Source organism: Trichophyton verrucosum (genome assembly GCF_000151505.1).
Source record: "Trichophyton verrucosum HKI 0517 chromosome Unknown contig00383_1.f1.exp, whole genome shotgun sequence".
NCBI classification, from domain to species: domain Eukaryota; kingdom Fungi; phylum Ascomycota; class Eurotiomycetes; order Onygenales; family Arthrodermataceae; genus Trichophyton; species Trichophyton verrucosum.
Genome location: NW_003315380.1, coordinates 42 through 12,250, shown reverse-complemented (window position 1 = coordinate 12,250; position 12,209 = coordinate 42). Strand labels below are relative to the sequence as shown.

General features: G+C 50.0%; 4 protein-coding genes across 4 annotated transcripts; all 4 read left to right on the top strand.

Moving 5' to 3' along the window:
* Positions 1-1,954: 1,954 nt before the first annotated feature.
* TRV_05047 (uncharacterized protein) lies at positions 1,955-4,912 on the top strand (the record flags this gene model as incomplete). The annotated part of the gene is made up of 1 exon (XM_003020775.1): positions 1,955-4,912. The coding sequence occupies one exon, from the start codon at positions 1,955-1,957 to the stop codon at positions 4,910-4,912; it is 2,958 nt and encodes a 985-aa protein (XP_003020821.1).
* Positions 4,913-6,072: 1,160 nt separating this feature from the next.
* Positions 6,073-7,270, top strand: TRV_05046 (uncharacterized protein; the record flags this gene model as incomplete). The annotated part of the gene is made up of 3 exons (XM_003020774.1): positions 6,073-6,295; positions 6,421-6,503; positions 6,596-7,270. The coding sequence occupies 3 exons, from the start codon at positions 6,073-6,075 to the stop codon at positions 7,268-7,270; spliced, it is 981 nt and encodes a 326-aa protein (XP_003020820.1).
* An 858-nt stretch (positions 7,271-8,128) lies between these two features.
* Positions 8,129-10,220, top strand: TRV_05045 (zinc-binding oxidoreductase, putative; the record flags this gene model as incomplete). Its single annotated transcript, XM_003020773.1, has 5 exons — positions 8,129-8,342; positions 8,415-8,698; positions 8,758-8,854; positions 8,927-9,564; positions 9,621-10,220. 5 exons carry the CDS (start codon positions 8,129-8,131, stop codon positions 10,218-10,220), a joined length of 1,833 nt encoding a protein of 610 aa, XP_003020819.1.
* A 531-nt stretch (positions 10,221-10,751) lies between these two features.
* TRV_05044 (uncharacterized protein) lies at positions 10,752-11,747 on the top strand (the record flags this gene model as incomplete). The annotated part of the gene is made up of 1 exon (XM_003020772.1): positions 10,752-11,747. One exon carries the CDS (start codon positions 10,752-10,754, stop codon positions 11,745-11,747), a length of 996 nt encoding a protein of 331 aa, XP_003020818.1.
* Between the last annotated feature and the right edge of the window lie 462 nt (positions 11,748-12,209).

Below are 12,209 nucleotides of genomic sequence, written 5' to 3'. Positions count from 1 at the left end.
ACACATAGGGGAAGGATGTGATTAAGGGTGTTGGAGAGATCCCGCCCGTCGGGTATCCAGGGCGTCAATCACTTTCCACCAAGAAAACAGAACGGTTGTTGGCTCGAAAAAACTATGGGGAAACTCTCTCATATTTGAGGGAACCAAAGAGAAAAAATGGAGTAAATTACTCCCTCTTTTACTTGCTTTTTCCCAGCTCTGCATCCCTTTGAACGTGATTAATTAACGTTCCTAGCGTTAATTAGGTTTCTATTAATATCACTAGCTGCAGCCTGCTGTGTACAAAGCACCGCACCGCTCGACAGGGGCCGGGGGATTGTACCAACACTATCAGGCATGTATTTAAAAATAACTCGCAGAGCCCAGCCAGCAGCCGTCTGGCCAAGTTCATTCGCTCGTCCTGAACGATTCATTCTCCAACCACCAACTTCGTCCTGGCCCCCAAAAGCGCAAGAAAAAAGTAGCTCCCGCTTCCCTGGCAGTCTCAGACCCGGACGGCCTCCAAGTTAGCCAATGCATTCGTTCCCGGCAGACGGCCCGCGCGCTGGTGGCATCCACGTCGCCTTTGTTGGTGTGATTTGTCTCTTTTAGGCTGTTGAAACCAGAAACGGCTGCTGTACAGCGAGGGCAACGCACGACATACCCCGGTGCTTGTTGGCCCACTGCGGTGCTGCAACCGCATCTCTGACCTGGTCTGGTATCGAGCTTTTGGTATAAGATGAACAGGTGTGGCAAATCCTCCGTTTAATAGTACATACAATGTCTTTTTCCCCCATCTACTCTCCTTTTCTCTCCACCCCTCCTCTGTTCGATTGTGGCATTGCGGACTGGGGGGTTGTGCATTTTCATTATCCCGCGTATTCTAGACGCCGGGCTATTTGCTCCTCGTTAGCTAAGAGCATCGTCAGCTGACCTGGTCTCTTCACCTTCGCGCTTGTAACTAGTCCGCTGGATAACAGGCCGGATAGTTTGGAAGCATCGTCTTCTCACCATTACCACCTACCGGCCGCACCACACTCAGCACCTCTTGTTGTGCCTATCCATCCCCCGCGCCGACGAGAGAATGTTGTTCAGCCTCCTGCTCTCACTACGTCGTTGAGTGGGCTTCAATTTCCAGGTCCGCCTGGCCTCCCTTCTGCCGGTGGCCTCTCGTTCACCCCAGTATCAATGACTTCTCCCTACCTATCGTCCGGCATGTTGAGCGGTGTGACGGCTACCACATCGCCTATGTCTGCGGGTGCACGACCAAGGTCTTTCAATTCGCGGTATAATCCACAGGAATGGGGGCCCATCTCTGGTGGTACGTCGCCCGTTGCGGCAACGGGAATGGTACATCAGGCAGCGCCCTCTTCGGCCTCAGTGACAGGTATATTTAGCCTTATATATAGGTGTATTGAAAGTATCAAGCATTAACCAAATGGGCATATGCACAGCTTCGCCTCCGCCACCTCCATACTCACCCCCTCGAGCAACGTTTCGAGGGCAGCGCGCTCAATCTCCACAGGTCGGCTACCCGGTTGCTAGCAGTCCTAGTCCTATTTCTGCACCGATTCAGCAAATTCCAGCTCCTTCGCAGTCTCGCCAGAGAGAGTCTCCAGGGTATCATTATTCTGTCCCGCGCCCGGGTCCATCACCATCAGTAGGTAGTCATGAGCTTGAACAGCCGCAACGCCCCGATCATAGGACATCTTTCATACCTTCTCATTCAACTCACCCGCAAACTTCAGTGAATGATGGTTCTTCTCGCCTTCAAGGTCATTACGGAGCTGGTTCTGGTCTTGGTCGTACCGAACCAACTTCTTCCGGATCATCCCAGACCGTTTTACAATCTGTACCCCCAGCGTCAAGGAGAGCTGTGTCGACCGGTGACTTACCTCACGGCAGAACCTCAAATAGGGCCAGCACTCAGGTGGATAGCCAGTTGTCTTCTAGGAATGGTAGATGGGAGCCTGGAATGCCACTTCCACCGCCGCCTCCAGGGCCCCCTCCAGCGAGTGCTCCCAGAAGGACTTCTTTTTCGTCACAGTCGGCGGTGGAGAGAAACAACTTACCCCAGAACAGAGAAGAAAGGCTACGGTCTGGCTCGGGTTCATCGTCAATAGAACCTAGTCTTCCTACTATCCCAGCAACTCCGCTTGGATGGGTAGCTGACCAGGTTAACGCCCCAATAACTCCCCGACGGGCATCAGCATCTCCCCACGACCAAAATCGGTCGGTTCCCGCATCACCAAGTCTGTCTAATGCTGTAGCAAACAACCATCATGACGCTTCAAGCCAGCCTACACCATCTTCCATCAGGACTCAAAGCCAAAAGGGGATCCGTGAGCGCCGTATTCAAAGCAGGAATAACAGAACTGAAAACAACGCTCATGGACAGGAGCCCAAAGATGAGAACAATGACATGTCATGGCCGACTGACCTTGTTCTTAGCTCGCCTGTATCTGGTGGACTTGTACGTCGACGTACTCTTACCAGAGCCACGCCACGCAGTGCTCGTAGCAATCCAGGAGAGGAGCCCCTGCACAGCGCCAGATCGGCTACTTCACCCTTCAGTAATAAAATAAATACCATCACCTCTCCATATTCTGCTACTCCCAGGTTACAGACATTTCCGCACGAGCCGTTAACAAACAGAGGCCAGACCCCTCCATTTTCTCCAGGGAGAGAGCAGAAATCGCCAACCATGGCATCCGAATCGCTGCATTTACCTCCCAAGGCTCTGCCAACACCACCCCCAGCACAACAGCAGGATGCGGCTTTGCTTGGACTAGAGCCGCGTAGCGCCGGTTCAGACAGGCCACTTTCGCACCTTTTACATCTTCCAGTTGACGTGTCCCCTCTAGAAGCACAGCCCCTGGTCCCGGTCAAGGCTCCCTCCCGGCGTGCCTCACCCAAACCTGCCCCATACGCACCTATAGATGGTAAATTTATTCAAGATGCGGAATGTCGGTATCACGAACATCTAAGGAAAGAATCAGAAGCGACCAATGCTACGGATGCATTGCAGGCCTTTTGCAATTTTATAATTGCCGAGTCAGGCATCCGTCGCCAACAGTATGGCTCGCAATGGAGTGACGTGAATTTTGATCCTAAGACCGTTGTTGACAAGTTATTTGAACTCTCAAGTAACCCGTTAAAGGTTGAAGCTAGGCCTAGGGATAGCTCTATTGGTCCGTCCGAACCTCCACAGACTCCTGACAGGGCCACCCCCAAAAGGCGCACTTCTGTGATTGAATCTGGTTTGGGGAATGGCTATAAACCTGCCTTATCACCCATTGCAAGCATGAGTATGAGCAACGAAGAAAGTTCTCGGGGTCGTGCACCTAGTCGTTGGTGGGAATCGCAGACTGGCAGTGATAACGGAGATGTTGGCGGTAAAGTCTCGCGCACTAAACGGGAGACGAAATACATGGGTCTGCCGCGAGAGATGCGCGAGGCGATGCAAATGGATCATTTAACACCTACACAAGCTGCTTATGATCAGCAATACTCTGGGGACCAAAACCCTTATGCTAATTATGGGCCGAATGAGTATCCTCCAGAAAAAGTAGGTTGGAATGACCTTGATGCTCCCCAGCCCCCAGGACCGTCGCGGACATTATCAGCCATCAACTGTGAAGCTCGCAAGTTGGATATTTCAAGATTGGTTACCTTGCCTCCCCCATACCCAAGGCATTATCCAGGTGTGAATAACAATCACCCAGACATGGCGTTTTATCGAACGACTGTTCGAACTATTAGCGACTTGTCTGAGGTGCATGCAACCAAAGCGAGTTTTGAAAAGAAGATCAAGTCTCTCCGTGAGAAGCACCAGAAGGAAGCCCAGGAAGAACTCCGTGGGTTCAGAGCGCGGATGAACCAGGGAATCGAAAGTGGCAGCATATCTTATGCGGATGCAGCTGATGCAGAGGCCGGTCGACGGGCGCAAGCAAATGAAAAAGAGCGTGAGATCGTTCAAGTGGAGTTCGACATGTATCAAGTCGAAGTTTTGGAGCCGATGCAGAGTATCCTGAAAGATAGGATCAAAATCGCAACAGCCTGCATTGATGAACTGCGAGGCAAGCTCTTCGACTCAGCACAGCGTCAAACACCAGATCAGACCCAGGAAGAGGGTGATGAAGAGCCTGAACTAGTAGAGAAACTGACACAGCTTAAATGGTTATTTGATGGCCGTGAGAACCTGTTCCGCGAAGAGTACGATATCCTCAGCCAGCGCAACGAGCTCTTCAGGGCCGTCGTATCTCTCCCTTACCGCCAGGCCAAAAACACGGAAAAGCTCACCGAGACCGACAACTTCTTCGTTCGTGACGCTCAGGATCGAAAACTCGCCTTCGTCGCTGGAACTCTTAAACGGTTTGAGAGCTTCATGGACGTAATCGAGGCAAACGTGAGTCGGGGAGTTGAGACTCAACTGTCGGCGTTCTGGGACATTGCTCCCTCCATCGTGACGATCCTGCAAGACATCCCACAGAGCCTCGAGGGATTCTCCGTCCGCATTCCGCAGAAGGAATATGACGAGAACCCAAGCTATTACCAGTTCCCGCTGCAGTATTTATACTCGCTGGTCACTCATGCCGGTAAATCAACATATCAGTTCATTGAGTCCCAGACAAATCTCCTCTGCCTGCTTCATGAGATCAAATTCGGCTTGATGAATGCGAACTGCAAGTTCATGGAAGTACAACGGATCATATCTGGCGAGCCAGAGGAAGACGTCCGCCGTGAGATGCAAGAGTCTCGTTCTGAGGAAGAAAGGATCCTCACCCTCGACCTAAAGGAGAAAGTCGGCATGGTTGAAGGCCAATGGACTGAAGCTCTGGGCCAACAATTAGAAAATGTCAAAGAACGTGTCCGTCACCGCCTTGCCAGCGAAGGAGGATGGGAGGAAATGGAGCAGATGGAACAGACTTGATACTTTTCCACAACCTTTTATACCCCTTCTCGCCTCCTCTTTTCTTCTTTCCCCCTGTCTCACCGTACCGGAGTATGGTATGTGTGGAGATGGGGCTTCCGTGTTTTATTTTTATTTCGTTTCTTCCTTCACATATGTGTTCCTATTCTAATATACTCCTTGATACCCATCTACGTTCGTTTGTATATTTTGACTTTTTTACCGTCTCCAAGTAATTACTTGGTATAAAGGAGGCACTAATGAGTATGAAAATGGCGTTTATGACCCTATTGCAGGCCCCTTTTTACGATATAGAATGGATAATATCACTATACTCCTTTTTCCGTTTGCTCGGTTGATCCCTAGTTGGTGTTCCTGCATAACCCGTTTGAAAGGGGTCGCTTGGTAGTCCCCCTTCCGTCCGAATTTCCCTGAAGAAGACATAGTATCAAATATCTCGTCACATTCTATCTTCTATCTCCTCATTCGTCGTCTATATTATTATTATTATTATGCATCATCGCCCGTCAGTTCATCCCTATCAATATCAACTCCTTGCTATCAAAAAGCCTCCACCTCTCCGCCTATGTAGGTCAAGCTCTATCACGTGATTGACTTTCTTACCCAGAAAATAAAACCTGAAGAAAATCTCAACTTTAGTTTCTGTTCTTTCTAGAGCTTTCTACAAAGCAACATCCACTTGGAAGAAAATAAAAAGGAGAAGAAGAGAACGGCTTTCTAGCTCCTCCAACGTAGTGATAATCTCGCTCCTATTCTCTCTCCCTCTCTTGATTTCTCGAGCTGGCTGACCGCTAAGACATCGCGCAGTGACTGCGGCTCTTTGGCTGTTCACTTAATGTAAGTTATCCAGCCCCTCCTGTGATATCTCTACCACCAATTCATCGCTTGTTTTATGATGATACCCATGAGCTGGCACCAGTCCTAGAAAGATTTGTACTCTGTTTGCTGCGGAATGCTTAACCGGGCTAGAAAAAAAGCCCATCTGAAGACCTTTCAACCCCGTTTTATATTACTGCGTCGAAATCGTCAGCATTGGACCGTTTGGCTAACAATTGCATGGCCTTTTACAGATAGAAGAACTCTTAAAAAGAGAACTAGCATCTGGAGACGTACACTTCTCTCGGACTAACACTCTTTACAGTTTCAATAAGCTTTTCAAAATGGTCCTCCACAACCCGAATAACTGGCACTGGGTGAATAAGGATGTCTCTAGCTGGGCCAGAACCTATCTAGAGGAAAACTTGGTTGGAATTTCCGCTGAGGAAAATGGAGTGACTGCTAAGATAAATAAACTGGTCAGCATGGATGGCGACGTGGACGTCAGCCAGCGGAAAGGAAAAGTCATAACCCTCTTCGATGTCAAATTACAGCTTGACTATGAAGGTTTGTGGATATGCCTGCCTACCTACCCATCATGTCTTGCTTTTTCAGATAGCAATGCATACATTCAATTCGACCGTTCGTCAAGGTTGAGCTCTGGCTAAACGTTTATCTTTTCTTTGATTCAGGAACCACGAGTGAAAATGAGGATGTCACTGGTTCGATTAAAATCCCCGAGGTCGCCCATGACACCGAGGAAGATGAGTTCGTAGTATGTGAATCCCTTTGTTTGGACGAGCAATTCCCTCCCCCAGTTGTAAAATAGCCAATTCTTGTAACGGAAGCCAACCGTTTCTCCAACAGTTTGATACGAGCATATATTCCGAGACCGCGAAGAAGCAGCCCGTCAAGGACCTGGTTCGCGCGAAGATAGTGCCCCAGCTGCGCGCTGCTCTTGTCAAGCTTGGCCCTGCTCTGATCAATGAGCACGGAAAGGACATTCAGCATGCTCCTGGCTCCAACCCGTCCAGCGGCTTTGCTACTCCCACGACTCTTAAATCTTCTACCCCCCAGCCAACGAAGGCCGCCGCCACCACGACCACCACGACCACCACTACCACTACCGGAAAATCAGCCGTCAACACGGTCTCCGTGAACGCCTCCGACGAGTTCCGTACTACCGCCGAGCAGCTTTACACCACCTTTACGAATCCTGATCGCCTTGCTGCCTTCACTCGTGGAGCTCCTCGTCGGTTCGACGGTGCTAAAGTTGGTGGACAGTTTAGCATATTTGACGGAAACGTGGACGGTGAATATGTTCAACTTGAGGAACCCAGCCTTATCGTCCAGAAATGGCGACTGGCTCAGTGGCCTGCTGGTCACTACAGCACCCAAGAGATCAAATTTGTTCAGAACGATGTTGACGGAGTCACTGTTTTGAACGTGAGGTGGGATGGTGTCCCTGTTGGACAGGAAGATGTCGTTAAGCATAACTGGGACGGATATTACGTCCGCAGCATCAAACAGACTTTTGGGTAAGTCACTTCTTTTGCATGGTATCATGGGGGAATATAATACTGATCGGCTTCCAGGTTCGGCACCGTCCTATGATGACCCGTTGTGCTTAATTGATAGTCGTATAGTTGTCACGTTGCCCATGAGTTTGATGCTAGAAATACATGCATAGAGACACAGTCTCCAGTTTCTCCAGCCCTTTTAATTAGTGATAAACTTAGCATTGGCCCACCGGGTCATCTCCAAATAAAAACAAGCATATATTTTAGGCTGCCGTTAACCGAATTTCTCTCGAGTAAACTAGGACACCGATCAAATACATATCAAAGCCAAATAACTAACTATGCATGCCCTTAATATTATAACCCATGTATCAACCGGATATTCTCAGCATAAACACGCCCTTTGCACTGCAGGCCCAATCCCTAACCCTGGCTTCAGCATGTGAATGCTCGACAGAATCCCCAGATTAGTTTATGCGTGAATGTTGCACTGCATGAACTGAGCCCATGGATTCAACCTTGTTTTCGTCTCTTCCTTGGATGTCTCTGATGCAGCCATAGTGGCGACTGGCCCGGTGGCATGCGCTCTACTCCCGCTCTCGTGATGGACATTGCTGTCGTTGTCGATAATAATACAATAATACCCAGGACAAGCTGATCCCGGGTTGGGATCAGGCCTGCCAGGAGCTTCTTTGCCGCCTCGCACGGCTTGCATTATAAAACGAGCCAGCTCTTGCTTGACCTCGCACGAACTCGAATACCTTCGTTTCTCGCTCTGTCCCGCCTGAGCAGTAGTGAGGGAGCACAAACGCATTCGTTAGGCGGGAGAGACAAAACAGCTGCCGTCAACCTCGATCCCATCTTCAACAACACATTCGCGATGCGGGTAACCCGTCTGCTATGGTCTTCCCTGGTTATACCGGCTGCTGTGGGCTTTCAGGTTCGGTTTAAGCCGTCTGAGGATACTGCTCTCGACACCGTGGACGATGGCACACTGCAGAGCCTGCTCGATAACATCGGGTTGAACGGCTCGAATGCCTGGGATACGAGGCCGGGGTTGGTTATAGCTAGTCCTAGCAAAAAGGATTCAAACTGTATGCCCTTGCCCTTTGGCTTCTCATGAGTTGGTTACTAGCAACTGACATTCGATAACTATATGCGAATAGACTTCTTTACCTGGACGAGAGACTCGGCTCTAGTGCTTAAGTGCATTACCGACGCCTTTGCAGCTGGAAATACCGCTCTACAGGAGACAATCCACGAATACATCTCATCTCAAGCTCGCATCCAATTGCTCAACACCCGCTCTGGTGGTTTGTCAAGCGGAGGGCTCGGAGAACCGAAATATCATGTGGACGAAACCCCGTATAATGAGGACTGGGGCCGACCTCAGGCTGATGGGCCTGCGCTAAGAGCTACTGCCTTGATTGCATACGCAAGATGGCTTCTTGTAAGGATACCGAGCTCTCTTCTATTACTGAGAGCCCATTTCTCACCGTTCCATCATAGGAAAATGACTACTATGATGTAGCTAAATCGATTGTTTGGCCGGTTGTCAAAAATGACCTTTCATATGTTAGCGAACACTGGAACACTACTGCCTTTGGTACGTTCTTCTCAATTCCTCTATATATATGTTTATGTATAGGTATGTATGTATGCTGATATCAATCAACAGATCTATGGGAGGAAGTAAATAGTCCATCCTTTTTCACCACTATCGTCCAACACCGGGCTTTGGTGGAAGGTATAAACATGGCGCGTGCATTGGATGAAACCTGCCCTCATTGCGAATCTCAGGCACCCCAAGCACTCTGCTACTTGCAGTCGTACTGGACTGGATCCGCCGTCCGGTCGAACTATGGTCAAGGTCGCTCCGGGCTTGATGTAGCCTCTATTCTGGGCTCTATCCACACATTTGACCCCGAAGGAGAATGTGACGACACTACCTTCCAACCTTGCTCTGCGCGAGCATTAGCAAACCACAAGGCGGTCACAGATTCCTTCCGGTCCATCTATAAGATTAACGGTGGTATCAAGCAGGGCCAGGCCGTGGCCGTCGGCAGGTATCCCGAAGACGTATACTTTAATGGAAACCCATGGTATCTAGCTACTTATGCTGCTGCAGAACAGCTATACGATGCCATGTATCAGTGGAACAAGATAGGAAAAATCACGGTGACAGATGTTTCCATGCCGTTCTTCAAGGATATATACCCCGAAGTGCAGACAGGGACACACGAGTCTTCCAGCCCGGAGTTCGGCAATATAATAGCCGCAGTAAAGGCTTATGCAGAGGGGTATATTGAAGTTGCAGTAAGTTGCTACTCCAGAGCTGGATATTCCCCCGGCATTGGCTGACCCTATCCTAGAAAAAATACACCCCGTGCACAGGAATGCTTTCAGAGCAGTTTTCCAGAGATAATGGAACACCACTATCTGTGGCGGATCTCACTTGGTCATATGCATCGTATCTAACCGTAATGGCCCGACGCAATTCCGTCGTTCCGGCTTCGTGGGGAGAGAAGAATGCCCGAGATATCCCATCTACTTGTGTGCCATCATCGGCAACCGGGCCATATCAAACGGCTACTATAACCTACTGGCCACCAAACCTCACCCCCACCGCTCAGCCGTCGCCCTGCCCTACGGCCTTGCCAACAAAGAACAATGTCCGCTTCAGATTGCTCGCTACGACACAGGTGGGCGAAGACGTCTTCCTGGTTGGATCTATCCCAGAGCTAGGCTCGTGGGACGTCAAGAAGGCTGTTCCGCTCAATGCCGACATATATGCAGACAACTGTCACCAATGGTATGTTGACATTGAGCTTCCGACTGCCGTGGCTTTCGAGTACAAGTTCATCCGCAAGAGAGGAGGAGAGGTGGTGTGGGAGCAGGATCCGAATCGGAAGTACACTGTACCTCAGACCTGCGGCGTCTCGGGGGCGATTAAGAGAGACACCTGGCGATAGATAGCCTTTTATCAAATCAATATCCTATTCTACACATCCTCCCTCAACCCCGACATCCCGATCTACAGCCAAAAGCTAGGTAGTTAGCCGCGCTCTATTAAACTCCGACTCGCCGGACTCGGGATTATGATTATGTAATATCCTGTTGGTCCGAGAGTCGAACCTTCTTTTTTTTAACTTTAAACTCAAAAAAAGCAAGCACGGACATCAGATATCTAGATTCCTCGCCAGCCACGCCCTTGTCCTCCTCCTCATCCTCTCACAGCCAACATCACCACGCACGCGCGGAGCTTGGAGCTCGTATTCCCCCATCCGCTTAGCGAGACGACAGGGGCTGCTAGAAGAGCAGACATTGACTATAAAAGGCCTACTCTCCTCCCCTCTCCTCCCCTCCTATCTTTGACTGTTCAGTTTCATCTGTTAACTCATCTCCTCACAGGTTTGCCCTTACACTTCTACGACAAAACCGACAACCAGCACTGATACCCTACGAAGAAAAGCCAGAAAAAAAAACACCAATATACCCAAGATATGGCTTCAGTTACCCCTGTTCCCAAGACTGGACGCTCAGTCAACCAGGACGTGCCGGCATCGACGCTGACGCTGCAGACGCGTCCCACGCCCGTCCCCAACTTCGACGAGGGCGAGCATCTCATCCGCGTGCACGCCACCGCGCTGTGTGCAGGCGAGCTTTACTGGCACACCTACGTTACTTTTACCAAGGAGGAAACCGTGCCCGGACCAGACGTGGCAGGCACAGTTGTGTTGGCCCCTCCTTCCTCGCCATTCAAGCCAGGTGATGATGTTTACTGCCGCATTCCTTATTCGCGTCCGGGAGGTGCGAGGGACCACACAATCGCACTTACCTCCGAATTGGCACGCAAACCAAAGAATTTGACCTGGGAAGAAGCCGCCACCGTGCCTCTGTCCGCCCTTACCGCCTGGCAGGCACTTTTCGATCAATCCGGCTTGTGGGAGGGGCCAGAGGACGAGAGAGTGAAAGGGAAGAGAGTTGCTGTCACCGCGGCGTCGGGGGCAGTCGGGATGTGGATTTTGCAGTTTGCAAGGATCGCTGGGTTCGAGGCTGTTATTGGTACGTGTGGTGATGGAAATGAGGACTTTGTCAAGTCGATGGGAGCCACGGACGCCGTCAACTACAAGACAACCTCATTGACCGCGTGGGCAGCAGAGAAGCAAGGACGAAAGGCTGATTTGGTGATCGACTGCTTTGGAGGAAAGAGCTTGGCCGATGCTTGGGGCTGTGTCAAGGATGGTGGTGTGCTGATCAGCATGGTTGGATATCCGGAACAGGAGAAGCCAGCAGGGCTTGAGGTGAAGGACGTGAAGAGCCACTTTTTCATCATGGAGCCCAGGGGTGATCAATTGCAGAAGGTTACAGAGTTGGTGGAGCAAGGCAAATGTTCTTTCTTGATGGACAGCGTCTACCTCTTGGAGCAATTTCAGGAGGCTACAGACAAAGTGGAAAGCCGACGTGTCAGGGGCAAAGTGGTGTTGAAGGTGCTTTAGGGGCTTCATGATGAACAAGTGGTTCGGGGGGGAGGGTGTTTGGTGCTTGGAATGGAAGAGTGAAAAAAGCCCATCGACGAGTCCAACCGCATACGATACGACGACGAATACGACTACATAGTGGTGAGAAAGATGGGGGTGCGGTGGAAAGGAGGATAAGGACAAAGGGCGTTGAAGGGAAACGAGTTGATAAGAAGATGTGAAAATACGACCTGGCTGAGGCTCACTAAACGACGACTTGACGTTGAAGTTGATACCACAAACCACAAGCCAACAATCCGCCAATAAGCCATACAAAGCATCCATCAAAGCTTTGCAAAGGTCAACAACAACAGCAACAAAAAAAACCAGAACCAAAACCAAAACCAAAATCAAAAAAGACAAAATCGAAAAAAAAAAAATTAAACAAACCAAAAATACCAAAACCCAAAATCCAAAATCCAGAAACAAAAACAAACACCA